The sequence below is a fragment of the Hippoglossus stenolepis genome, chromosome 2 (assembly GCF_022539355.2).
Source record: "Hippoglossus stenolepis isolate QCI-W04-F060 chromosome 2, HSTE1.2, whole genome shotgun sequence".
In the NCBI taxonomy this organism is placed as follows: domain Eukaryota; kingdom Metazoa; phylum Chordata; class Actinopteri; order Pleuronectiformes; family Pleuronectidae; genus Hippoglossus; species Hippoglossus stenolepis.
Window position 1 is genome coordinate 14148713 of NC_061484.1, and position 27641 is coordinate 14176353.

General features: G+C 40.2%; 3 protein-coding genes across 3 annotated transcripts; all 3 read left to right on the forward strand.

Annotated features, from left to right (window-relative positions):
• The first annotated feature begins 423 nt into the window (after positions 1 to 423).
• gga3a (golgi associated, gamma adaptin ear containing, ARF binding protein 3a) lies at positions 424 to 11231 on the forward strand. The gene is made up of 17 exons (XM_035141517.2): positions 424 to 504; positions 1633 to 1717; positions 1921 to 1996; positions 2085 to 2183; positions 2281 to 2404; positions 2609 to 2712; positions 3730 to 3810; positions 4019 to 4156; positions 5281 to 5362; positions 5618 to 5743; positions 6254 to 6484; positions 6600 to 6619; positions 6740 to 7143; positions 7669 to 7955; positions 8695 to 8864; positions 9001 to 9111; positions 9759 to 11231. The coding sequence occupies exons 1-17, from the start codon at positions 468 to 470 to the stop codon at positions 9867 to 9869; spliced, it is 2286 nt and encodes a 761-aa protein (XP_034997408.1). The 5' UTR covers positions 424 to 467; the 3' UTR covers positions 9870 to 11231.
• Positions 11232 to 11888: 657 nt separating this feature from the next.
• Positions 11889 to 15541, forward strand: sumo2a (small ubiquitin like modifier 2a). The gene is made up of 4 exons (XM_035144795.1): positions 11889 to 12042; positions 12959 to 13090; positions 13881 to 13952; positions 15022 to 15541. Exons 1-4 carry the CDS (start codon positions 12022 to 12024, stop codon positions 15085 to 15087), a joined length of 291 nt encoding a protein of 96 aa, XP_035000686.1. The 5' UTR covers positions 11889 to 12021; the 3' UTR covers positions 15088 to 15541.
• A 1164-nt stretch (positions 15542 to 16705) lies between these two features.
• jpt1a (Jupiter microtubule associated homolog 1a) lies at positions 16706 to 27109 on the forward strand. Its single transcript, XM_035166222.2, has 6 exons — positions 16706 to 16780; positions 16867 to 16924; positions 19334 to 19476; positions 23985 to 24085; positions 24320 to 24347; positions 25537 to 27109. Exons 2-6 carry the CDS (start codon positions 16869 to 16871, stop codon positions 25668 to 25670), a joined length of 462 nt encoding a protein of 153 aa, XP_035022113.2. The 5' UTR covers positions 16706 to 16780; positions 16867 to 16868; the 3' UTR covers positions 25671 to 27109.
• The last annotated feature ends 532 nt before the right edge of the window (positions 27110 to 27641 follow it).

The following is a 27641-nucleotide window of genomic DNA, read 5'->3' on the forward strand; positions in this document are numbered from 1 at the left end:
GCTTTAAAAGCAGAAGGTTTTACTGTTCTATGGCATTCTCAATAAGCCACTGTCCTAATTGTATATCAAATATTAAGTGATATTTGAAAGTTTCATATTACTAAGTGACAGTTCTGAGACATGTTTCAGGCGGGGACGGAACCCGTGACCTTTGGATCCAGAGCTGCTTTTGTCAAACACAAGGAGAGGGACATTTTGGTCTTATTTCTCAAACTAACATAATAAAAACTACATCCTATATCTGACCAGTAGCAGGATCGTCCAAGGTTTAGAGGTATTAGGTATCAGTCTCTCATTGTAATTATCCTCACTAACTCTTTTATATATCAGTGACAGGAGACACGTTATTACTTGTAGAGCCTCATTACAAGATGCTGAAGTTAAACATGACCCATGAGTGAGTCGTTCCGTGAGAAGCAGGATTTTCCAGAGCAGTCCTGAACGCAGCATCTCGGTGCACAGAAAACATGGCGGATGATGGAGAGTCGCTGGAGTCCTGGCTCAGTAAGTAGACTCTCTAACTCCATTTACACGGGTTTTATTGACAATTAACACGCACAGCTATGCGCCGCGGAACCGTAGCTGTCGCACACACGATTTGGACTCACGTGACATCGGCGTAAACGCAGAGTACCGCGTGAAATTCGTGTGTGTTGTCAGAAAGTGGCTAACACTGACAGCTGCTGGTGGGTGTTCGCTAGCTAAATCAGCTCTGACGTTTGGTTTCCATGTGTCGTGAACTAATACATAAAGCATATATATATATATAGAGAGAGATATGTATGTATGTTTAAATGTTGAGGATCATTTCATTGGTCTATTCTCGTGGTAACACATGGGGCGCTTTAGCTCTCGCTCCCTGGAGTTGCATAAACAGCCCGAGGCGTTAACTTACCCAGATTTTAAACAGGATGTAAAGCAGCAATAACAGACTGGAGCAGAGTGTCTGCAGGGAGGGAACGAGACGACTCAGAGGGTACGTTTAAAATGCTGGATAATATCTGTCTGGGTTGTTTTATATACGCTGCTCTAGGGAGGGACAGAGCTTGGTGTGTCCCCAAGCCTTCCTCAAGATAAGATAAGACTTGATCAATCCCGAAGGAAGCAAAGTCGTGTGGCAATAATAGAATACAGTGAATAGAGCATTAAGTGAAACTGAAATTGTAAAGGGTATTACAAGTCAAATCTAAATATAATGTCTCCAGAGTAATGCAGAACCAGTGCCTAATAGAAATAACAAAAGAAATGAGAGTACAATAAGGAAGTGGCATGATACAGTGAAACTAATACTTGTCAAAAGTGGCAGTAAGTAGAGATGAATAAGGAGTAAGTGATACATGCACATGGTATTCAAATGATATAATGATGAAATATACATTAAGTTAAGAATAGTGCAAAAAAAAAATAAACAATAGACAATATATACAAAGAATGATGAATGGGGAATCAAATCAGATCGTCTGTATGTTCAAACTGTACAAGTAGTGCAAAGAAATAGTATAAGTAGTTACTGGGCGACATGGATATTTGAGTTTTATTTACCGCGTACAGAATATGTAGTTGAGAGTGTGTGACAGTGAGTGATACATGTGCTGTCAGCAGCAAGGTCATGTGACACTTTTTTTTTTTCAGACAGAGCCACCAACCCTTCCAACAGACAGGAAGACTGGGAGTACATAATGGGATTCTGTGACCAAATCAATAAGGAGCTGGAAGGGTATGGTCACATTCATTCAATTAACTCAATCTCTCCCATAACGTCGCGTCCCACTCATCTAATGTTGCCCATCTGTGTCCTCGCTCTGGTTGAACACATGGAGCTTATTGTGAAGCCTCTTATAACCCAGGCTCTGAGTTATCGCTTTTGTTATTGAGTTTGCGTTGAAATGTTTTGCTCTGTTTTTTATTTATTTTTTCCAGCCCACAAATATCCGTTCGACTGTTGGGTCACAAGATCCAGTCCCCTCAGGAGTGGGAGGCGATACAAGCGTTAACGGTCTGTAGCGTAATCGTTTCACCACTGTCATTCAGCCTTTTGTTGCACAGTTCAAAGATTATTATTTACACTTGTTTTCCTTGTGTAGGTCCTCGAGGCTTGTATGAAGAACTGTGGGCAAAGGTTCCACAACGAAGTCGGGAAATTTCGGTTTTTAAATGAATTAATCAAGGTGGTTTCACCCAAAGTAAGTAATATAAATGTTCAAACACCCTCTGATGGGGATGGGTTTTCTTGAATTGACGTTTGGTGTCATTCTGAGCGGTGCATTCATTGTTTTTCAGTACCTGGGAGAAAAAGTGTCGGAAAAGGTGAAGTTGAAAGTGATCGAGCTGCTGTACAGTTGGACTGTGTCTCTGCCAGATGAAGCAAAGATCTGTGAAGCTTATCAGATGCTCAAGTCTCAGGGTGAGACCCCAGCCACTTAAAACAGCTGTTGAAAAATGCTGATGAGATATAATAACACGGTAAAACAATATGAATGCTTAATGAACAGGCTGTTATGACTGTGTTGTTCCTTGTAAGATCATTTGTTACCATGAATTACTAAAATTACAAAAAAATTGTCATTTACAGTTTCCACTAGCTGTCTGTTGTCATTTTCTATTGTAGGTATTGTTTTAGCTGATCCAGAAATACCTCTCGATGCCACTTTAATACCGTCGCCGTCTCCACGACCCAAGAATCCTGTGTTTGATGACGAGAAGAAGAGCAAGGTAAGAAGAATCATTTTGGGATCTGATTGTGTAATCGCTGCAACTCACTCACTGCACACAACTCACTCTCCCGTTTTATTTCTTTTGCACTTTGATATTTAGATTTTTTTTTTATTGGCACAGCACAGATTGTAAATGATATCTGTACTGATACACTCAAGCCTAGTTTTCAGTGTTTGGTACCTGTGGGGTCAAAGTATCCGAGCGCCTGGATATTTAGCCATTACATCCAGATCATCCACTGCTGATGACTATTAAAAGAGTAGTTTGACTTTTATTTTAAAATAGCTTTATTTGCTTTCTTGGAGATGGTTAGATGAGTAAATAGATGTTTTATTCATATATATCCATTAAATGCGATGTGACATGCAGAGTATTGGAAGCTTAGCTCCTACAAGTCACTGCCCCCAGTGAAGAAATAGTCCATCACATAACTGCTCTTAAAAATTCAAGTTATAAATAAAATGTTCATACAGATCAAAACTCAAGTTATAAAGTGTGCTAAGCCAAACTCAATTGAACTAAGCTTCTTTTCTCAAAACGTTTTATTTTACTGCTGCATGCATTCTATATGGATGTAGCTCATTATTATTAGAAATCGAATCTTAGGAAGAAACTACATCATTGTAATAAATTTTGTGTTCATTCCTCCGTGGGTGTTTTGATGACAGGACTTTCTCGCTACATGTTGAAGATTGAGAGGTTTCAAATCTAATCATTCTGTCTTTTTCTTTCTTTCTTCCCCTCTATTGCTTGTCACTGTAAAATCTTCAGTTGATACCATCCCACTGAAACTGGTCTTGTTTATTTTGTTCTTGTTTCCACTGTCCCACTGGTTTCACGACTCCACAACAGGTCAACGCTGCATGTTTACTTTGTGTTGACGGCAGTTGATCTATGGATGGAGTTTGTTTTTTCTGAGTTTGGGAGCTGATGTGACTTTGCTGCTTGTGCCTGGGGGATCTGTGGGAGCCGAGCTTGATTGTTTACTCACTGACGGTTCTCTCATCCCTGCAGAGATTATCAGATCTGCTCAAGAGCAAGAAGCCTGAAGATCTGCAAGAGGCCAATCGGCTCATCAAGAACATGGTCAAGGAGGTGTGTCAGTGTCCAAATTAAATGTTCCGATTTTTCTGTTTGTGTTTTAATCAGGCCAAAGTTGGGATGGCTTTTATCTCGAGAAACTGGAAGCCAATTAGAAGCATTTCTCAGCCTTTATCTCAAAACCCCACCGCACAGGTTTATACTGACACTCAAGTTTAATGAGGTCTATTTATGCAACTCAACCTTTTCTTTCTTGTCACAGGACGAAGTGAGAACACAGAAAGCGACAAAACAAAAAAGCACACTGGAGGCCGTCAACAACAGTGTCAAACTCCTTAATGAGATGCTCGCACACTTCAGCCCACAAGAGTCCACGGACGAAGACAAAGAGCTTATCAGGGTTCGTTCTTCAAAAACAACCTTTTGAAACAAATTCAGTCATTTCTTTTGTTATTGATTTATCCTTCTGGAAACACTGTTACAAAGTCCTGATCTTGCTTACACAGCTTCAAATGTGTTTATAGTAATTTACTCCTGCTTGAACCGACTCATTGACCCGATTCAGACCTGTTATTAAGATCTGTTCTGAGAGATTTGATCACAGTTCAGGTCTGAATGCATCCAAATGCGTCCTCAATACAGCCTGAGAGCCGAGCACTCAGACGACATCCGTAGGAGGTCTGGGACACACGTGGCCCCATTCTTTGTGCTGTCTGAACGCATACGTGTCCTGGACCATATATGATGGACCACCTATCCTCCTGTCCTCTGACCTCCTACAATTTTAACAAGTCCCAACACACTCATAATATCAACATTGACATTCTATTTTATTTTTTTTTTCAAATGGGGGAAAAATCGTATTCCATAGCAGATCTGCACACTGCGACTGGATAATATAATTCGGTTTTCGTGAACAGAAATTACGTACGTGTTTATTTGCAGTGGGGAAGTGAGATCCGATCTCAAGTGATCACGGGAGACCCATTCAGGATGCATTGTAATTTCAGGTGTGAACAACTTAGCGCTGGCCACTTGTGATCTGAACTCTCAGGATGCATGTTAATACCAGTAGGGCTGTGACGGTAACCACATTACAGCAATACCCTGGTCATGTGATGCCTACCGCGGGATTGAGCTCATTATCGTCATCACTGCAGGTGGCTCTGAGCCGTCTGGGGGATGGGGGGTTGTACCAAGCCATGCACAGATCCACTGCCCGAGGCAGAGCGCATGGAGCCCTGGCACGGACCCAGTTTTTATCGGCTCTGTCAGTAATCTAGAATAATCCATACCGTCACCGCCCTCAATGCCAAGTCTGAACAGCACCATTCTGAGACAAACTAGAGTCCCAATTTGCTGAAACACATTTACTGAAGTATTTTATTTAAAAGATTACCATATGTTTATCCTCATAAAGAACATATTTCACATAAGTCTTAAATTAGCTTTTTATATTCTTTGTCTAAATTACATTTAAGATGTGGATATTCAGTGATTTTTTTTTGTCTTCTTTCTCTTCAGGAGCTGTATGGTGATTGTGACAAGCTCAGGCAAACTGTGTCTCAACTTGCTACTGAGACCGAGGACAATGAAAGCAGCTTGGGTGAGAAATCCTGTCATTTGGCCCCATCGATCCTGATGGCGTGCTCTTGCTAGCCTAAGTTAATAATACAAAGGTTGAGTCATGATTCACACAGGCCTTGTGTTGATGTACGCCCAACCGCCTGTCAGACCAGAGTGCCCACATGACTGAAAGATATTCTGCTCACAGACTTCTTACATTTAGAGAACATGTTTACTGTGGTTTCAGAAAGTCATGAACCTCACCTTGATTGAACTTTAAAAATTTACTTATCAGGAGACATCCTGCAGGCCAGTGATGACCTGTCCCATGTCATTAATTCCTACAAGAAGATTGTGAAAGGACAGACTCTCAACGGAGAGAGTGAAGAAGCACAACAACCACGGACATCAGTCCAACAAGGTACATTTTAATGAGTAAGACGGCACAGTAAGGAGTAGAAAATGGTCATTATTTTTGCCATTTGGTATTCGACATATTTTCAATTCCCTATAAACGTAATTGTGTGGTTTATACAAGTTTCAGTTTTGTACGTTTCACAAATTAAGAATATACAAAGGACAGAGATCATGTTTTGACATAGGTAGCACTGTGCAAAAAACACATCACTTTAATTTATATGAGAGAGGAAATTCTCAACAACCGCAGGGTCTCTGATTATTCTGGAAGTAAACGTTTCTCTTGAGCTATTCAGATGTCTTTTTTTGTAAAGACAGTGTGTATCTCCTGAGCAGTTAATATCTCTAAGTGGGTTAAAACTGGATTTATCCATGTGGGTAGTTAGCCATAGGCCATGTATTTGGGTGAACTGACCCTTTAATTTTACTAGACAGATTTAGGGATACAGTATTATCTGATTGAAACTAAATGCATCTTTATTGTCCTGTGCTAATGTTTTCCTCAATCTGCCAGGCACCGGCAGCACCAACCAGTCAGAGATTCTGATTGACCTGGTGGGTCTGGATTTCAACAGCCCTTCTCCGCCAGAGAAACAACCTCCGACCTCTTCTCTGTCTTTTCCCACTGACTTGCTGTGTGGGTCTGCTGCTGCTGAGCCTCAGTCCCCGAGCCCCAGTGCACCCTCTGCTCCCAGTGCACCCTCTGCTGCTCTCTCTCTGCTGGATGAAGAGCTGCTATCCTTAGGTAAGGTGCAGTTTAATTTACTTTTATTCGCAGTCTGTTTTCATGACAGCATTAATCAATACGTAGATGCAACATGTTTTTACATATTTCTTCCTTTACATATGTTTGTTTGCAGGCCTCAATGAACCTGCTCCTGTAAGTAAATCAATCTACACCACAGCAATTATTTGTTAGCTTTTTTTCTATTTGACTCAATTCCAATTATTCATGTCAAATATTTCTAACTAGCCATATTTTGCATTGCCATGTTTCCAGGATCCCAGTCAGGATGTGCATCTCTTTGACACAACTTCTCCCTCTGGTCCTACGTTATCTACATATTCACTTTTTCCAGATGGCTTCTCTGCAGCTGCAGCCCCATTTAACCCTACAAAGTTTTCTACAACTGCCTCCACCTTAAGCTTTCCTGGCCCTGTCTTGCCGACTCCTCCGGTTTTTACAGAATCTCTCTCAACGACATCGGTCTTATTCCCGCAGCCCCTCAGTTCAGTATTGACCACCTTAGCCCAGACTCAATCATTCAGCATGGCCTTGCCCGCTGCCTCAGCCCCCCACGTCATTCCACAGCAGTTCTCCACTTCACTCAGTGACTCTCCTTCGACCTTTGTCAATAACAATTTGCAAGACCTGGCCTTGCTGGATCTGGGAAGTCCAAAAAAGTGAGTAGTATTTGAACCATGAGGTAAAATCAGGGAGGGAATATGGATAAGCACCAAGCTGTCCATGTGTATCTCTTACTATCTTAGATGCTGAATCTTAATTTAAAAATAACTGGGAAATTGATTCACTACCTTGTTCCTTTTCAGTGTTTTAAATTTTACATTGACTTACCCGAGCAGTTTCTCTGTTGCATTCCACTTACAAGAGTGGGCCTCAGTGGAGCATATATACAGTCCCCTTAAATTCAATAAAGCGGCACCAAATTGCAACCGCTCATCGATATTTTTTTTTTCCCATTAAGATCTCTGCATTATTTCTTGAGAAATTCACAAATATTTCACACCCTTTCTCATTATGTGGAAAAAAGATCCTTGATCCAGATCAAAATTTTTATCCTAAACCTCACTGCACAATATTTGTTGTTATTTTTTTGTTAATACAGGAAATCAATATATATTTCTATCATTATATGATTAAACGTATATATACTATAATGTCTTTCTCTTTGTGAATTATCCACACAGTACCCCTGGTGTGATGGACTTTGGCAGCTTGCTGGTGAAGAGTGAGGATCTGTGCGCTCCTGCTCCTCTGTCTTTCAGTGCTGGTGTCTCCTCCACAACATCCGCCTTACTCCTCGTAGAAGAGATGCAGGGAGGCTCTGCTCCCCCGCCCGCCAGGAGTCAGGCAGATGACAGCCCCTTGTTACGGTCTCTGTCCCCCATCCTCCCTCTGAGCCAGGCCAGTCCAGGCATGGGACAGGAAGTGTCCCTGGCCAATGTCTTTGTCCCTTTGGATGCCATCAAACCAAGTGAGCTCCAGGACAAAGGTTTTAAACTAGTGTCTGTTTTAAGAATTTCAAAATTTCTTAGTGTTTTATGTCGAGAAAAAAATACTAAGGACATCACATTGTGTCAGATTTCAAGTCCATGGAGTGAAGGGAAGAAAAAAAACATCCATGAGCTAGCATTGAGGCAGAGAAGACATAATGTTGGCATTTAGTGTAATTTGCTAATTTAATAGTTGAGGGTTCCAGCTAATTGTTATTCTGATTATTGATTAATGTGATGATTAATAATCAAAGTTAGAATTTCCAAAAGACAAAGGTGACATCTTGACAATGTCTTGTTTTGTCTGAACTGTCGATCTGTCAAATCAAATCATCATATATGAGAAACTGGGACCTGCAAATGTTTAGCATTTTTGCCTCAAAAAAGAAGAAAATGCTGTATAGCCTCAAACATTAGGGCATAATACTTATGAATGTGATGACTCTAGTAATGAATTTCAGCCTGTTAAGGAAATGTTTTAGAAAGGTGGTTGTGATACTGAACCTTAGCCCGTACTGCCACTGTGTGGCAAAGGGGGCAAACTTGATGAAACTTTAAAAAGATAGTAGGTGATGTTTTTCCCATCACACCAATAAGGGATGAACGTTTTATTGAAAATCAAGAACATTAGCTGACTAATATAGCTGAATGCAGTGAGATGGGTCTAATCAATATCTGTAATACTCACCTTTACCTTCCTCTTTGTGTCCTGAATTTTAGGTAAAGTGTGTCCTGTGACAGCGTATGACAAAAACGGTGTTCGTGTCCTGCTGCACTTTGCTAGTGATTGTCCACCAGGCAGGCCGGATGTACTGGTGGTAGTGGCGTCCATGCTTAACACAGCGCCGCAGCCTATTAGGAATGTTGTCCTGCAAGCCGCTGTACCCAAGGTAAAACCTGCTCTGTGACTGCAGAAGGAGCCACACAGTGTGCTTTTTTTTTAAGGCAGATGTTTGACTCATGAAATTGAAGTGGGTTGCTGCTTCTGTTTAATGCACATGGATGTCTGCTCTGCCACTTTTCCAGACAATGAAAGTGAGACTGCAGCCGCCTTCAGGGACCGAGCTGGCTCCTTTCAATCCAGTCTTTCCACCTGCTGCCATTACTCAGGTCATGTTGCTCGCCAATCCTCTCAAGGTAAAGCTCAGCATGGAGCTTTTAATTTATGAATGCATTAAATGTCATGTATTAATTGACAGAACACTCACATACTCCATGTCCGTGGTTGAGATCATACGGTTCAGCACAGTATTACCACTTTTTGCTTTAACATGACAAGCAGCATGTTTTGATGATGTATTGATCATTGACTACATTAACACCAATATTCCAATATTAACCCGATTTAGAAAATAGTCTGAATAAGACACTGCTATGTTAACAGTATTTTCTGAATAAACTAACTAAGGTCGTAATCAGAATAAGCAATAGTCTAATTAAGACCTTTTGCAGTATAACGTCCTATTGGAGTTTTCATTTTGCAACATTCACATGTGCGACAGTTACCAATCGTTGACAACAAATGCCCTGGCTGTAAACAAGATGGAAAAATAATAATAAATAATAATCATAATGATGTGGTGGACGTAATCACGTGAGTCAGATTATGGTCTGTAACATTTAAATGGGATTTAGAATTAAATATTCTATTAGCACATCATCATACATGAAATGTCTTATTCTGAATAAGGTCAAATATCGATATATACATAGTCAGTGACTGCCTGTGCTCAAGATCTTGTATATTCCAGCAAGATGCCAAACTCTATGTGTATGTTTTGCAGGAGAAGGTTCGGATGAGATACAAGCTGACGTTGACATTGGGAGAGCAGCTGCTCACAGAGGTCGGGGAGGTGAATGATTTCCCTCCTGGTGACAGATGGGGCGCTCTATAGCCCCCTGCCCTCTGCTGTAGGATGACCAGACGCAGACGCTACAAGACTCAATTAATGAATGACTCTATTAGTGCAGCTCAGAAGTCAAAAGAAAGGGTTGTATCAGACGTTTTATGGGAACATTTGAAGTTTTCTTTTTTTATATTCGAAGAATATAGTCTAAACTTTGATTGAACTTGAAGGACTTTTTTTGCTTGAGATATTCCCACTGAAGTAGCCAAAGTCCTGTAGCATACATCTAATGTAACTGTTGCTTGAGTGCCAGCGGTAATCCACATGGTGCAATAGCTAACAGTGTGAACTGGCTGATTACATGGATTATGCATGGGAAAATATTGCTACGTGAGTATTAAGTTGTTACTGTTGTAATATCCTTTTGCTCTTATTTTAATGTTGACTCCTGCCCCTCGGCCGTATCCGAACTGATTGGAGAATACTTGCACTTTTGGATGCCAGACAGTCTTAATATAGAGCGTAAACTCACGTTGAAGTAGAGTGCAAAGCCAGGGTCACATGAATGTGTGATTGCGACCTGCATTTCACATGATTGGCTGCTGACAATGTAGAACAACAATGTTTTACGCTGAAGACATCGGACTAGAGCGGACAAGAGCCCCTCTGTTGCTAAATAAAAGGCACAGATTGGCTCATTAGAAATCCGTTACTCTCAAATCACTGCTTCCAGTATGTCTCACAGTTACTACTGAATACTCTGACTTGTCTTCTGACTTCTATGCTATAAGTCATAGCTCGGAATTTGGTTTCCTTTTTTGTCTCAGTATTTATTGTTATAAATGTATTGTTATTTTCTTTTGTAGAGGATGGTTTGAGTTCTGACTGTATGATACTGCAGTTGTTGACTGGCAGGTACAACATGAGCTATCAGGGGTAATGATGCTTGATATACATGGAGTGGATGTGCTAAAGGAAGTGCAGACCAGCTGATAATTATTCCCTGGACTTACTGTTTGAACCTAATCTCATGCTATAGCTTTGCCCTTACTCCTGCTCTTACACCTTGTTGTGGAAACCAAGCTGAAGGAGTAGATTGTAAATTGTTTGGTTTGTGTGGGAGAATCTGATATCAAACTAGGAAGATTTTTATTATAGTAAGTCTTGAGAAAATATATACACACAAACATTTTTGGTGGTGGTTAATTAAAAGCATTTGGCTTACCGTGTTCATCAAAAAAAGAAACTGTCTTTATTTTTGTCTTTCTGGAGCTGTTAGTGCTTTAAAGCAGATTCTCTACATATTTCTTATAAAAGTATTTATTGGTCATAGATTTTGAAATTAACTTGTCATTACATATTTTTTGAAAATCTATTTCTGTGCATGGAAAAAGTAAAGAATGAGATGAGTCTGTTTGTATTACAAGTTTTAAGAGTTTTTGCTTGCTTTTTCAGTGTCTTTAAGTCCAGTATCAATGCAGTAGCAAATCAACAAAGTGTTTCTCCTACTACTAATAACAATGATAATAATGATTCATTGTGTTTGAATAGCACTTTTAACAATGGTCAAAGACACTTTACACATTAAAAACGCAAAAAATTAAAAGAAACAATATAAATACACATCATAATATCATAATCATCCATTCAAGTATATTATACATGGCATAATCAAAAGTGATTTTGAGGCTTTGAGACATGTTTTTTTAAGTTTTAAAGCAGCTGTCAATCATAATCAATATTTGAAATTAGAAGTACCCGAGTGTAAAATAGTTGCTGATGCAGTTTTATGTAAGCAGGGTATTAATGTTGCTGATTTTATTTCATATACTCCTGAGAAGGTAGATCGTCATTTTTACTTTGAAATGTTATGGAGTAAAGGAGTATCAAATTCAAATATTGAAGTATCTCAAAAATAACCCCCTCAGTACTTACACTGAGCAATATAATTGGGACTCAATAATTATAATAATAAATCGTTAAAAACGTGTTTGTGCATTTCGCATCATATTATAGACCCGTGTGGTTGAGCTGACATGGGTCTGGTATATAGACTGTACGGGTACAGTATACTTCCTGGGCGCACACCCGGTCGTTGTGGCGCGGCCGTGTGTGTGCGCGCCTCCCAGCAGCCCGACGCAAAGTGGCGCGCCGGACAGCGCAGCCGCAGCAGAACAGGCGCAGACAGACAGCGGCAGCCATGGCAGACGAGAAACCCAAGGTGAGCAGCGGCTTTTGTTCTGGGGGGTTTGTTGACTCTGTGCAGCTCATCCCTGCGCCATCATTGTTCGGTTTACACCTCGAAACACCGGCGTGTGCCGCCGATGCGTCAACGACCGCGGAATCACAGAGAAAGCTAACCGAAGAACAGAGCCGCCGAGCTAGCTCGCTAACAGGCTACGTTAGCATAATAAGCTAACGTGTTTGAGACCCGGGCGTCGGGAAATAAATACCAATTTGTGATCGTCTTAAATACGCTGAGTCCACACTTGCACTAAAGCTGATATAAGTATTAGTGATGACCACGCAGCACGAAGCGATATAACCGTTTATACATAGATAGCGTTACCAAGAGGGAGTAGCATAACGAGACCGCTACAGGACAAAATGAATGATCTGATAAAAAAAAAAAACCGTTAACGCTATATTAAACGGTTAAACTACGCTGTTCACGAGTTCAACCCTCACTGTGTCGGGAAAAGAGGGATTGATCTGTGCAAGATGCGTTTTCCTCCCGGGTCAGGTCGTTGGGTTTGAGCAGAATTAGCAGGCCATTGTCGATTGCTCAACGCTAACGCTACATGCTAATGCTAACGTTGAAGTTGTAATGCAGCCCCTCTCTCTCTGCGCTCGGTGACCACGCAGATTCTGAGTTAAGTGCAGTCAGGCAGAGAGGAACTGAATTCACTTATGTTTTCACTTAAATGATGTTGGACTTTATTTATATTGAAGATTTAAATCAATGAGGTACAAGCTGTACACGAATCCTCAGAGGTCTGCAAAGGCTGATAGGGCTTTGTGGTCGGGGGGGGGTGCATGCACTTTAAAGATGTTTGAGGCCATATTTGAACCGGCGTCGTGCTCGTCCCTGCATCTCATTTTCACCGCAGCTTGACTTTCTGCACCCTCTGTTTCAGGAGGGAGTGAAGACGGAGAACAATGAGCACATCAACCTGAAGGTGGCAGGCCAGGACGGCTCCGTGGTGCAGTTCAAGATCAAAAGGCACACTCCTCTCAGCAAACTGATGAAAGCTTACTGCGAACGACAGGTGAGACCCTACTCATGATAAGATAGTGGGTGCAGACAAACTTTGCAAGCCTTAAAGGGATAGTTCACAGAACAAAGAAAATTACCTCATTGTCTACTCAGCACAATGCCGATGGAGGGGTGGGTGAAGTGTCCACGAAACACTTTCTGAGTTTCAGGGCCAAACAGCGTTGCAGCCAAATCCAATACAATTAAATGCCGACCACCTTTTCAAACATGAAAAAACATAAAATGCCTTCATACTGCTCGTGTGGTGTCATCCAAGTACCTGTAAGCGCCAAGATTCAAATTTGACTCGAAAGGAGGTCATTTACACCATGTTTTTAGCATTTTTGTCCCCTGATATCCTTTTGAGCCGCGTTCAAACGTGGATCACAGCTGACATTTTGGCTAAAAACATGGTGTAAATGACCTAGTTTCGTGTCGAATGTGAACGTTAGGGCTAGTGGACACTTGGGTGACACCACAGGAGCAGTATGGAGGCATTTTATGTTATACATTTGAAGAAGTGGTCACCATTTACTTGAATTGGATTTGGCTGCAACGCTGTTTACCCCTAAAACTCAAAGTTTCACCCGACCCTCCATTGACATCGTGGTGAGTAGACAATCTGTGAATTTCCATTTTTGGGTGAACTATCCCTTTTAAGAATCTCTCACTAGTTGTCACACAAACTTGTAGGTTGGTTTCAGGGATGAAAATGTTTGGGCACCTTTACCTCTTGGTCATCTGGGTGAATCATATGGATAATTTTCAATATTTTGAACAATGTTTCTCATCTGTCCACACAGGGGCTTTCTATGAGGCAAATACGATTTCGATTTGATGGTCAACCCATCAATGAAACAGACACGCCCTCGCAGGTAAGACTACACCCACTTGTTCAGCCTACAGGCGATCACCTCCCGAATAATCTTTTGTAATCATGTACTTTTGCTGAATAAGAGCATATATAATAACCTCACCGAATACTTTAGACACTGTATGATGTCGATTTTATTCTTTGCCAGTTGTAATGGTGGAAGATATATCGGGGTGTTTTTAAAAAATAATGTGGTAAGACAACAGGATTACCAAAAGTGAAAACCTCTAGCAATGTTACTTCTATTTGCAAAATACAGTTGAAATTTAAAATGTTGGTGCAATTCAGTGGTTGAGAGCATTGATGGGTTAATAAAAGTACTTTCAAACAGTTAACAAACTGCTTGTAACTTTAAATTACAAAATAATTGTACAGAAATGCTACTTAACTATTAGCATTAGTAGCACTCAGTGAGCACATATTTCCTCCAAAGCCAAATAATCCTTCACATGAATGTTTGCTCTTATAGTAGAAATATTAAACAACTAAAAGAAAAGCTGAAATACATAGTATGTCATGAATATAGTTAAAGAACGTGAAAAAAAACTCATGGAGCTCCTAATCCCCATCCACATTTTGTTCTTACCAGGCTCATGCTCTATCTCTCCAAGTTTAGTGGAAATTGGTTTGTCCATTTTTGCATAATCCTGCTGACAATTCAACAATTGAACTAACACATGGGGGAAAACTGGGGTAACAAACAAATCTAAGTGTAGAAAGAGTTGCTGGATGTGAACCAGCCTTTAAACACCTGCTCTCAAGCTCATCTTTCACTTTATACCTGTAACTGACCAGAAGGAAGCAGACTGGCCAGAGTTTGAACTGATGTGTTACTGGTATTGTATAAAGATCAAGTGCAGACTACAGACAGCACGTTGCAGCTGTGAAAGGACAGTCAACTCTGTCATTTATCTACTTAAATTGAAGAAAGATTCCTAATTATTCTACTTCATAACAACTTAACAAGCGTTTGGTTACTTCTACCCAAATTGAGTGAAGTAAACACACTGGAATATAATGCTTAATCTTACTTTATTAACAAGCACACTCCATCTCACTTTCTCTTACAGCTAGAAATGGAGGATGAAGATACGATTGATGTGTTCCAACAGCAAACCGGTGGCTTCTCTCTTTAAAGACTGTTTCCTACGAACATCCCTACCTCCCCTTTTCATCCTGAACATGTTTATTAAGCCCAGTCTTCAAATGCTCGTGACCAGTGTTGATACCATCAAGTGGAATACTTTTTCAAAATGCTGGAAGACAGCAGCACAGTTGGTGTAGATAGGTTTCATCATGCTGTCATTCACATAATGACATTTCTGAACTGCACGGTGTAGACAACTCGTGAGCGGCAGTATGTCTAATGTGCCGAAGAAATTAAAAGCTTCTTGTGATTTTTTTTCTTTCTTTTCTTTGTAGAAGTTTTGAAAAATAAATTTCTTGGTCCTTGTTTTTGTTTTTATACTTATGTCATTGAGGTTCTGATTCAGATGGAATTTTGTTATTGTTGTCAAGTAAGCCTGCATTTTAAATTCACTGACATCTGTTATGAAAATGTAGTATTGGAATAAATTGAGTTTTTTTTAACACATGTCCCTGTTTGTTTTATCGATACTTTAGGATTCTTAAAACTGCAGATATCTGTTGGGAAAATACTAACTGAGATAAAAGCATCTGCATACTCAGTAAAATAAATATATTTGCACAAATATAAAAGCCTGGATGCTTTTTTCCTGTTCAAGTTGACTGCTTTAAGCTCCAGCACCTCAGCCAAACCTGATACTGGATGAGCAGTGTGTTTTGTTTTGAGGTAAATACTAAACAGTATTCAGCATCTTAGCCAGTAAACGGCTTAACCAGAGGTGTGTAAAACGGCTTAATTCTAGATAATTTAAATGTATTTTTACTTTGACATGCGTTTCTTTGAATATATTTAAAAATAAAGAAACGATTGTCCTTGAATAACAGCACAGCCTTTATTTGAGCAGGAATTGTTTTAAAACTGATAATCTAACTATGTAAGTCAGCACTCCTTGTGCCTTGGACAACAAGACGGGTGTTTTACAGTGTCAGCATTGTGGAGAAGAGGGTGCACGGTTATAATTATCATCAAGCCATGTGTGCCCAATGGATTATTTGACATAATCCCGATAATAGGAAAGCCACAGCTATGTTTGAAAGTTGAATTACTACAATAACTTGTTACATCTTAAGTTTGTAAAGAAGATATACTTCTAGTTAACCTCTTCAAAACTGGTTTGTCAATTGACTTGATTTGACCCTTTTACTTATTTATTTATATATATATATATATAAACACATAAAAATATAGAATAGTTTTTTAGCACCTGATGAAAACTGATGGTGGATTTAAGAGTCAAACTTGCATTACAGTGTGTGCGGTTCATGTAAACACTCAAACCAATCACAGGCTTGATCGCTGTGCCAGGATCCAATCACAGGAGAAGCTGTCCACTTGTGGGCGGTGCTTGGGTGTAGAAACCACAGTCCGCACTGCTGCCACACTTGAAGCGGATGGAGTAAACGGAAGTACAGACTTCTCCTCTTCAAATTAAAACCCATGTGTGTCGCTTTTGTTTCAGTAAAGGGTCAAAATCCACAAACACTCCGCCATGAAACGCGTAGATATAAAATCTGTATTTAGATGTGACTCAATTTCAGCTTCTCACGGAACTAAATAACCTGCACTCGTGAGGTTAATGTGTGTTATTTTGAAGAGCGGAGCGGAAGTGCAGCGTCTTCTAGGACGGTCTGGTGTCGTCAGGCTGGAGGAGGCAGGTTGACTACTGAGAACCACCGGCCCGGGTAGACAATGATAAAGGACCTGCTAATGATAGTGCCATATACCGTGTCTTCTTTTTAAAATTAACACTTCGCCTCTTCTTGTGCAGACATGACGACCACCACGAACTTTCAAGGGATGGAGCCCGGCTCCAAAAGCAGTTCCAGGTAAAAGGCGTCGTCCGGACGGTTCCATTCCAGCTGCTAGCCACCATCCATCCATCCATCCCACAAGTCCTGCATCCTCTGCTGTTACCACACACAGCGCAGCGTGCAATTTAAGACATGCTTGTTATAGTCGCTGGCTGTGATTAGATCTTCGATGTGGGATTAAATGATCACTGGTGGATAATTCCAGGATAAATCTCGGTACCACACCTTCACGTTTTTGTCCGTTAGAACGTACCATCATGAACGTTAGCTAGCAAGATAGCACACTCCCTTTTTGTGGAGATGCTGCAGAGCTAGCAGGTGCACACCAGGCTGCTCTGTGCCCAGCGTTAACTACGCGGGCCTCTCACTCTAGCGTCCGTTTGTCGTGTGTTTCCTCAGCGAGGGGATTGTGTCTATCGTAAGAAAAGGAAAGGACAGATGGGCGAGGCCCCTGTGGTTTGTCTGATCATCAGCATGATCAGTGAGGTAGCTCCAGTCAGACATCCTCCAGTCTGCCCTGCATGTGCACCCACTGAGGCGAGGCCCTGTTCCAGCTGACCACACCTGACATCAGCCCGGGCTCTATCCACGATGGGCCATATATGATCAGAGCAAGATCAAATCGATATTGATTATTATCCCATTATTTCTTTGAAAAGTTGTAAGACTCAAATCTGAGGTGGATCAGTTATGTGTTAAACCTCCTCATCGTCAATCAATCAATATGTATTCAACCTTTTTCTTATTGCCATTGATGAAAATAATATTGCAATTATTGTTTTATGGCGCAGCCCTAATTCATGGTTTTCAGCAAGGAGGTGCAGAGGAAGTAGTCCACTTATCTTCCAGTTACATTCCAATTATAAAATACTTAATATTTAAAATTCATAATTCTAAACCAAACGAGAGATTTATGAAAGCATAGCTCAACGATAACAATGTGAGAAAAAACACAAATGTACATTAGACTAATACATTTACTGCAGTGTGTAAGCACAATGTAGTTATAACTGTATCTCAGAGAAAAATGCATAATAGATATTGGTACATGGCAGGAGTTTTGTTGTTAAAAAAGCAAACACATCAGCCCTTCAATAAATCGTACTCTTAAGAATGTCACTCTGCAGACTGTAGTTAATAGTGTTGTTGAACTGTATTGCATTGTTGATACAAATGGGTTTGACCAACAACATATATTGTGTATAACGATGGACAAAGCCTTTCCACTTAATCGCACTATCCTGAAATGAAGCTTTAATATCTCGGATATGAACGCTGCCATCTTTCACATTTGGAGCAGAGTTTACGCCAAATCATAACATACATTATCTCAAGGCACTTTACAAAACAGGCCAAGACCCTAACAATTATAGAGGAACCCAACAGTTCCCACAATGAGCAGCACTTTGGTGACTGTGGAGAGAAAAAAGTCCCCCATTAACTGGAAGAAACCTCTGGAACCAGACTCAACGTGGGCAACATCTGCCTCGACCAGTTGGGGTGAGCAGGGAAAAATGGGGAGGAGGGGAGAGATGGGTGGAAAAGAGGAGAGATAGGGGGGAGGAGAGGTAGACCAGGAACAGTGTCAGACTTCAACTCTTACTAGTTAAAATGAAAACAATAAGAGTGTAAAGATGTTATTAATGATAGCAAAAACAATTATGAATAATAATAATAATAATAATTGTCATCCTGCAGCTCTGGAGTCAGAGATACCTGCAAAGAGAGAGAGAGAGAGACTATGGGAGAGAAAAAAACACATAGTTAGTGAGATGTAGTAAAATAAATAAATGACTGTGGGGGTGCAGAGAGACAGAAAGAAGGGGAGATGTGCTCGGTGCATGATGGGAGTGGCCCCAGCAGTCTAGACCTATAGCAGCATAACCAAGGGATGGTTCAGGAGGACTCACCTGATCCAGCACTAACTTTAGGCTGTAGCGAAAAGGAACATTTTAATTTTAAACTTAAATGTAGAGATGGTTTCTGCCTCCAGAACCCAGAGTGGGAGCTGGTTCCACAGGAGAGGAGCCTGGTAGCTGAAGGCTCCACCTCCTGTTCTACTCTTACAGATTCTTGGAACCACAAGAGATCATTAACATGGAAGAGATGGGATTTATGACCTATACTGTAGCCAGCCACCAGGTGGCGATTGGCTTCACTTTTGGGAACCTGAATCTGACCGGACGGTGCAAAGATACTGTACAACCACTTTGTTTGGTTGCAGAAGCACAGAGTAGCAAACATGTTAAATGTCTTCAAATAAAATAAACTGTTGATCTTTATTGACACAAGTGTAGATGGTGAATCATTTCTCATTGATTAATTCTATACATTCCTTGTCCGTGTTTATTTTAGAGTGGGGAGAAGAACCAGCCACTGAGCTCCAGCTTTCAGTAACGGTGTTGACCATCTCTCTCTTTTCAGGGTTCTGCGCCCACCGGGTGGCGGCTCCAACTTTTCGCTTGGTCCAGATGAGGAGAAACCTCCCGTCCGAAAAAACAAGATGGCTTCCAGTGTTTTCGATGAGCCAGAGGACCCCTATGCTAATCGAAGGAACAACCCACCAGGTACATTCTGCCTCATCTGCAAAAATATGTGTCTCAGCTGTGCATATCCAACGTATATTGGCAGATGGTGTGACATGAGTGGCATTAAATCAATGATAACATGTGACGGGTTTTTGCCTTAATGCTCTCTGCATTCCCAGGCTTCTCAAAACCTCAGACAGCTGATTCCACAAATACAATGCACAAAAGTAAAATGTTCTTTCTGCAGCGGTTACTGCTCAGCATCACAGAACAGGTTGAGGTGCCCTAATGATTCATTGTTTCTCCTTCAGTCATAAGAAATGCAAACATTGTTGTTTCTCTACTAATCAGTATTCTTCTCAACATGTGGGAATCTGAAATATTCATGAGTGGCCTCATGTCCTTGTTAGATCACAGAGTTAATTATGGAATTAAAAGAGTATATTCTAAGATCAGCACCTGTGATACATTCATCACAATTCAATTAAACACTAGAACATATTTGAATGTAGAAACATGCATAGCAAAATGAAATATAATAGAAGATATAATGTTTGTCATGAATTAAATTGGTAAGCTTTATCTAGAGCAGTGGTTCCCAGTATCTTGAAGCATTGTTTACCACACACGCAGACAAACAAAGACAAACCCCTTTTAAGCTGAAAACATCTATTTTAAGAGATGTCTCTTGTCCTTATTTCGAGCCTGTGGTGCATTTCATAGTTCTCAGTGTAGGTGAAGCCAGGTAGCTTTTAGATACAATGAAACATTAATACAATAAAATCAATGGTTATTTTGGCAAGGTAGTACACCATCCCATCTTAAATAGATAATGTTACTTATCAAATATGGGTGAATTTGATAAGAATATATTATTTTTGGCCTGTAGAGTGCCGCCACTTTTTTTTTTTTAACGGTGGAATCACAATATGAAACCGGCCAGCTCTAAGTAAACTCAACTCCAGTGATGTTCCTGGATGATCTTCAGGCAACAAATTTAATTTAACAAGTATGCAAGACTTTTTGACTGGCTTTCTATTGTAAACACACTGGATTTCATGGTCTGCACTGGGCACTTGATGTCTGATTATTTGGAGAACTAATACGACAATCTAAAACAAGCAAATGCCTCCATTATCATCACCACAGTGTAATTCTGAAGTGCTTATTAAATATTGATCCAGTGGTTATTTGTGTTCACTGACCACAGAACATGACAGCATAATGGTGGTCATCAAAAAATCAAAAAACAAATGCAGCTTTTAAGTCTGTGTCATGTGGGGAACTCTGTGGGAAATCCACAGATCTTGTCGTAACGGAAACCTCCACAGCATGTGTCAAAGTTGGAGATGTTTTGGCAGCTTAAGCTGATTTTGAAAACGCAAGTTTACCTTTCTCTCCAAATAAGGAAGGTGGTCTTATCAGTCACTAACACCCGCTGAATGTTTGGCAAAGCTTTAATATGTTTTCTTATCACATTTCCTTCCTCCTCCTTTTACTTCCCACATTCAATGAAAGACATTGTTTTGTACAGTGGTTTAATTCAGTCAAGCCTCACTTCCCAGTTCCTCCTTTTACTTCTCTCACTGGTTGATTTCGATGAGCTTTATCCTGACAGTATTATAGATCCTTGTTTAAAGTTTCGCCAGACTGGCATTTGTCCCCGAAAGGCATACATCTTTTCTAAGCAGTTTTCTCATGATTACCGAGTGTTTTTCTCTGATCTGACCTCAGCTTCTCGGCTCAGCTTCACAGAGAGACTCAGTGAATGGCTGTGTTGTCCTCTGTCATGCACAGTTTATACTCAGACAGCTGCACTGGCATGGTAGTAACAGAGAGGCTGGGAAAACTTTAAAATGATGGTATAATTAGGAGATAGTTTATTTATTTTATATATTAATAGGTATAATCTTAAACTAATGCATTGGGTAAATAATCTTGTTGGGCTTCTTTGACAAAATTTGACTATACTGCAGCACGCAAACGTAGCAGGCTAACCCAATCACTTTCAGACATGGTTCAAAAGAGCCTACTACAAACTATTTCAAATTCTATAAAATGTCATAGAACAAGTGTCCCACTCATGTCCATGTAGGGACAATGAGCCTGTGGATAAAGGGATTGAAAACAAAATCAAAATGATTCATAGGGGGGAAACATTTTTTGTAAATAGAGTTATTATAAGAAGGACCTTCAGTGTGAAAGTGAAGCTTCCAACATCTGGTCTCACAAGAAAACAATAGGATACCAGTTATGTGTGGGAGTGACAACACACAAAGTCCATGTTTATGTGCGTCATCATCTCCGGCAGTAATGTCAGGAGGCTGCAACTTTCATTTTTCCCCCCTGAAGGATCTGAATGGCCTCTCGTCTTCCATTGCTAACATCATGACAGACGAGATTTGGTGTTTAAGTGTGAAATGTCCCACGTCTGAACTGTTGGATGGATAGTGAACAGTTTCCCGCCTTAGCTGTGGTGGTATTTTCCAAGTATAATGTACACAGGACTCATAGTTTTTTACATATTAATAATACCCAAAATACTCACTGTGACTGTGACTGAATGCTAAAAGATTTTAAAATGGGGCAAAAGAAGAAAGTGGGAATGGTTTGCCATTTATCTCACTGCATTTCATCCAGTAACCTGACTTTACTGATGCATTCATTTGGAGAAATAAATAATCTTGAATAAAACCGATGCAAATTCTCCATAGTATCTAGAGTTAGTTGTTAAATGACTTTCCTTAAGTACACTTCTAGTCCTCCTCATACGGCTGATTTACTTACTTCCATATTATTATTAAGAACTTTTATAAACTTTGACTTTCTGTTAACTTTGTCGTAGTTTTTAAGCAGAATGCATAGCTAATCTCCTTTTTCTCAATTATGATTTTAGTAGTGTCATCTTTTAATTTGGTTATGCAAGCTTTACCTTTTCTCCTCTTTAGTGTTCTCAAGCTTTATTTGTGTTTTGCCCTCCATCATCAGGTTTTGTTTTGTAAATACATGTATATCTCATCTTTCTATTTCGCCTGTCAAAAGTTAAATGAGTTTTGAACATTATTTTAGTTGATCATCGATTATAATCTATTATAAATATGGTTGTAAATGTATTTGGTAATAGATTATAGTCTCCAGCTATAATATTTATTCCCTCCTCTTGTGTCATTATTAACTCTATTACTTGAGTCATGAATTTGGGCCTTTTATCTGGGTGATAGTATCAACAGAGATTTTCCCATAGCCACAATAAATACTACCATCTGTTTAGTTAACATTTCATCTCGGATCATCATGTGGTCAAACTTCGATGAAAGAGACGATAGGGAATTGAGGACTCTGAACAGCACAAGCAAACAAGGCAGCCTTTTGTTAACTGTGCTGATACTCTAAACTCTGAACTTCTTGTTGTAGCAATGGTGAAATGCCTCCAAACTGTTGTCCCTGTGTCTGACCCCTTCGTGCTATTGTAAAATGAGATTCACCTTTTGTTTTTCTAAGGCCAAGATCAGGAACATTGTGCGATGCACCTTGCCCACGATGTTACAGATGGTTATGATTGGTGGAGCGATATGAAGAAAGGTAGTGTGGTGAGGAATTAAATTTGCAGTCAGTGTTCAGTTGCCCTACGATCTAAGCAGACGTACAATTTTGCCGAACTGAAGAAAGGGGGTGGCTAGGGCTCCGGAGGTGGAGCGGGTTGTCCACTAACCAGAGGGCTGGCGGCTCAATTCCAGTCTACCCCATTCCGTGTGCTGAAATGTCCTTGGGCAAAACTCTGAAAGCTCAATGGCCCCTGATAGCTCTGCCGGCAGTGACTTCGTGGCGTGTGATGGAGAAAGTACTTCACGTAGATGCACTGTGTGAATGTGTGGATGGCATTCTGCTCTGTAAAGTGCTTTGAGTGGTCATCAAGACTAGAAAAGTGCTATATTTACTATTTACATTGAAATGGACCATGGTACACAAATGATGCTTTAAAGTTTTCTTCACCCACAACCCAAAAGTAATTAAATTCAGTATGAATTAGGTTAAGAGTTGTTGCTAATAGTAACCACAGGAGATTATACAGGTTTGTTGAGCATTTATAACTGCCTGTGCTGGACTGCTCCTGCTTCAATCTAATGCCTTGCTAGTGATTCTCCCCATTTACTGGTGGTAACAACGACAGATGGTCCTTTTGAGTGTCAGAGACTGGCTTGGTTGACTGTCTTCTTAGATTTTCACACTGCTCCAGGTTGAAGTTTTGCTTGTTAACCTGTATGTGTGTGTGTGTATGTGGGGGGGGGGGGGTCTACTGACACACAATGCAGTACAAAGACAGAGATGTTTGCATAGAATTGAATTGAATAGATAAGTAGTTCTGCCCTGTTGTTGCTGATGCCCGATCCAGCTATTGAATATCCGATATAGTTATTGGAGCGGTGCATCCCTAGTTGTGACGATGTTGTCATTATCTGACAGACTGTACATCACCATGTTATTTGTCTCTTTGGAAAAATCTGAAGCCGCATCTATCTGAACCATTCTGTCTCCTTGTTCTTCAGGAGGAAAGCCCAAAGGGGTGCTGTGTGGGGAGCCGTCAGCTCCCCTGAGGAGAGGAGGGAACAACGGAACCAACAGCTCAGCAGACGCCCCCCCCACCACAGTAAGATCATGAGTTGTAGACCGATATTAAGCAGAAGCTGAGGGAAGCATAAAGGGAAGCAACTGAAAATTAAATGAAGTGATACAGCTTCTCTTATTCCTAATGTCTCACAAAGGTTATAACTACTGATACTTTTTCATTCAGTACATGTATTTCTTTTTCATGTAGACTTGTGACAATGCAGAATTTCCTATGAAAGCTGATGAAACACTTTCTTTTCTCCTTGTTTTTTAGGAAGGAGAAATTTCTGTGCGTGATCATGGTAAGCACCTGTTGATTCTGCTCCTTTCACCCCAGTTAAACAGATGCAGGGATCGATAGCTGCTGTGTCTGCCTGCAGTCTACCTGCTGACAGATTGATGCACACTAGTTTTCTTTTAACTTAATGTGTGCAACACCTGCAGAGGGTATGATGGAGTATCAAGGCCATATGAAGATTAAGAGATGGAGAAGAAAGTCGTACGAGAATGAAGTTGTAATCTAATGAGAAAAAAGTCATAATATTACGTGAATAAAGAAACAAAAAACAGTCTTTAGCAAGTAAACCGTTGAATAGTAAGCAGATTTCAGTTGATCATTTCCTCATCCACCAAAGACACAACTTCCTCCAGGTCTGTGTGGTTCCTTCTTCCGCATAGACACAGTTTCTTTCACAATCTTTTCAAAGTCCTGATCATATGAGTTGATGAGCCAAAGTATTCTTGACTTTATTGTTAGTGAAATCTATACTAAAGTATAACTTAACCAGATGTTCCACACTGCTAATATTAATGCAGGCGACCAGCTGATCATCTGATATGCCCCCTCTAAAATTACACGTAGCCTAAAATTTTGACTTTTTTCTCATAAATGTACGACTTTTTTCTTGTATTATTATTCCTTTATCTCGTAATTTTACAACTTTATTCTCCAAACTTGATTAGATAAGAAGAGCCCTCACCCAATAGACTCTGAGCCCGTGATCCAATATATAAAACAGAACAGATTAGTGATATGTCATAACATCACTATATAACACACTTAGCCACATAAACACATTTTCTTCACTTTAATAAGTCAGAAAATGGTTATTTTGTTATTACAATACATTTTATTTAGGTTGTATTGATTTTGATTTGTGACTTAATTAAAGAAGTTAATATTGTTTAACTCTTAAAGTTCCTAGTAATTTTAAAACAGCCGGTTGACAAATGTACACCTCTCGTCATTTTGCCGTCTATATCAAGGTATCCAGTCAAGTTAATTCATGAGACGGTTGAAAGCAGAGTCTGACTTTTTAATGTTTCTGTTTTAGAAAGAGAATGTTGACAAAGGGTATTTAATACGCATTTAATAGCTGCATACAGTACAGGAGTTAGTGGTGAAAGACTGAAGGTAAAATGGCACATCCCAGGCAAACCGTTCTCTTGTGTTTGTCAACAAATGCCTGTGGTCGCTCTGCCCGTGTTCAGACAACTTCGCAGCTGAACCTGAAGCGGCTCCAGAACATCACGAGGAGGCCCCAGCAGCTGAGGAGCCCACTGCAGGATTAGGGCCCGGCCGCAGGAATCCCCCTGGGGGCAAGTCCAGCCTCATCCTGGGTTGAATGCCCAACAACTGCCCCTCTTTACCTCCACGTGTCTCTGAACTCATCCTTTTTCTTTTTTACAAACTTTTTTTTTTTTTTTTTTCCAAACATTGGAACCCCAGCTCATCTGTCTGTGCCACAGGAAATCCTAATGTCCCAAGAGGCACCAGTGCCCTCCACATCCTCAAGTGCATTGTTTTGATACCTCTTTTTTGGAAACCGTTTTGTACTGTTTTTATTGTTTGTTTATTTTTGACAGAAGCACTTTATGTATTTCTATGTATATGGTTCAGCGTCTGCCTTTTGTCCCTCTAATGCATTACACCTGACAGAAAGGGTAGAAGGTTCACATCTCTCATATCAACCAGTGCTAAACCCCCCTTCCCTTAATTTTATTGCAACAGCACAAGCTGTAGGTGATGATACAAGCAGTTTCTAGAACACAAGCAAAGATAAAGCTGTCACTTTTGCACTGTGTTCAGTTTTGACCCATTGTGCATGCACATCTGGTCTGTGATGTATGAATGTGAGATGAAACATAACTGTGAAGATTTTTTTTTTCATATAATTCAACCTGTTTGTTCGTGGTTTCTTTGTGTAATAGTTGTTGTATTGTTGTTGCATGAAGTTGGAATCTTTCTACTGATTATAGTATTAATATCCACATAGGAGCCAAATATGAGCAACATAAATTACTGTCATTGTGATCTGAAGGATGCAAACATTTGTCTTCAGATGAGAACTGTAGGTCCCACGTCAGGTAACTGAATTGGAATAAGCCTTTTTTATATAGTAGTCACTCACTAACCTTAGACTATTGGAACCCCAGTGCCGGTTTTGGGTGCCCCGTGTTTTTATAGGTGAAATTGACTCTCACATAAAGTGTGCCTATTTGTTTGTTAGGCTACAAACATCAAACAAGACTGGGTTTCCTCATACAGCATCCTGCCAGTATCACCATGACCTTGTTTTTTCCATCGCGAGTCAATGGAATGTTGTGGATCGTGACACTTGGGTGTTTCTGGTTAACCCATCCTAGATTTGACAAGTGACCTTATGACAGCTCGGCCTTTCTTTTCTATGTTTTACCCCCTTTTACATTTGCCAACGACCCTGAAAGAATACAGAATAGTCTTTTTGTAGATTTCATGTCGCATCACTCAAACCAAAATTCAAACGCCTCCTTGCTTCTCTCTTGTCGAGTCAACGTGTGTGTGTGTGTGTGTGTGTGAGTGACTGCTGTGTCAGCCAGCTGTCGTGCAACAAAAAAAACCCACATTTCAGGTACATGAACTGTATTTCCCGTGGTGTCTACTATTTTTTAATGTGTGTGACGATGCAAGACACGTCTGTTTGCATCCTACCAATTCCTGTTGCTCGATGTAAGTCACTGCAGAAATTTGAATTTGAGAAATGGCACAAGTGGAAATTAACAATAAAAATCAATCTTGACCATGTGTTTTACTCGTGCGTTATCTGAATATTTGCATGAGTACACATAGAGCCTCAATGATTGCACTTCGGAGGACTTGTTTTGACTAAGTCACACTGGGAAAGTGTCATATCAGCTACAGTGCTGTATAAAACAATGTTGGCCATCATGTATTTTGGAGAGGACTCTTGTAATGACCAGTATAAACAGGAGGAAGGATTACAGCATGTTTTTATAGTGTTATATCAACCAGAGTCCAGTCTGGAGTAGGGGTGTGCGATATATAAAGTCAACGATAATATCTTAATTGTTCTTTTAACGATGTGCGAGCTCACGTTATCGAGTATTATCGATAATGATGATCCGTGCACCACGCATTCACGCTCTGCATGTCAATATATTTGGCCGCTTTAGATAAGAGGTCCTTTATTAGTCTCGCAATGGGGAAATTTGCAATGTTACAGCAGCAGAAGACATCACATAAGTAGCATGCAGTACTTGGGTGAAGGAATATCAAGAAATAGAAATATATTATGTGTCAGAATATGTACAGCAAA

Excerpts from the sequence above, each read along its gene's own strand:
- gga3a (XM_035141517.2), top strand. The coding sequence starts at position 468 with ATGGCGGATGATGGAGAGTCGCTGGAGTCCTGGCTCA. Across the intron at positions 2,184-2,280 it reads TCAAGGTGGTTTCACCCAAA|TACCTGGGAGAAAAAGTGTC; the intron begins GTAAGTAATATA and ends ATTGTTTTTCAG. Across the intron at positions 4,157-5,280 it reads AAGACAAAGAGCTTATCAGG|GAGCTGTATGGTGATTGTGA; the intron begins GTTCGTTCTTCA and ends CTTTCTCTTCAG.
- sumo2a (XM_035144795.1), top strand. The coding sequence starts at position 12,022 with ATGGCAGACGAGAAACCCAAG. Across the intron at positions 12,043-12,958 it reads TGGCAGACGAGAAACCCAAG|GAGGGAGTGAAGACGGAGAA; the intron begins GTGAGCAGCGGC and ends CCTCTGTTTCAG. Across the intron at positions 13,953-15,021 it reads AAACAGACACGCCCTCGCAG|CTAGAAATGGAGGATGAAGA; the intron begins GTAAGACTACAC and ends TTTCTCTTACAG.
- jpt1a (XM_035166222.2), top strand. The coding sequence starts at position 16,869 with ATGACGACCACCACGAACTTTCAAGGGATGGAGCCCGGCTCCAAAAGC. Across the intron at positions 19,477-23,984 it reads TCGAAGGAACAACCCACCAG|GAGGAAAGCCCAAAGGGGTG; the intron begins GTACATTCTGCC and ends CTTGTTCTTCAG. Across the intron at positions 24,086-24,319 it reads CAGACGCCCCCCCCACCACA|GAAGGAGAAATTTCTGTGCG; the intron begins GTAAGATCATGA and ends CTTGTTTTTTAG.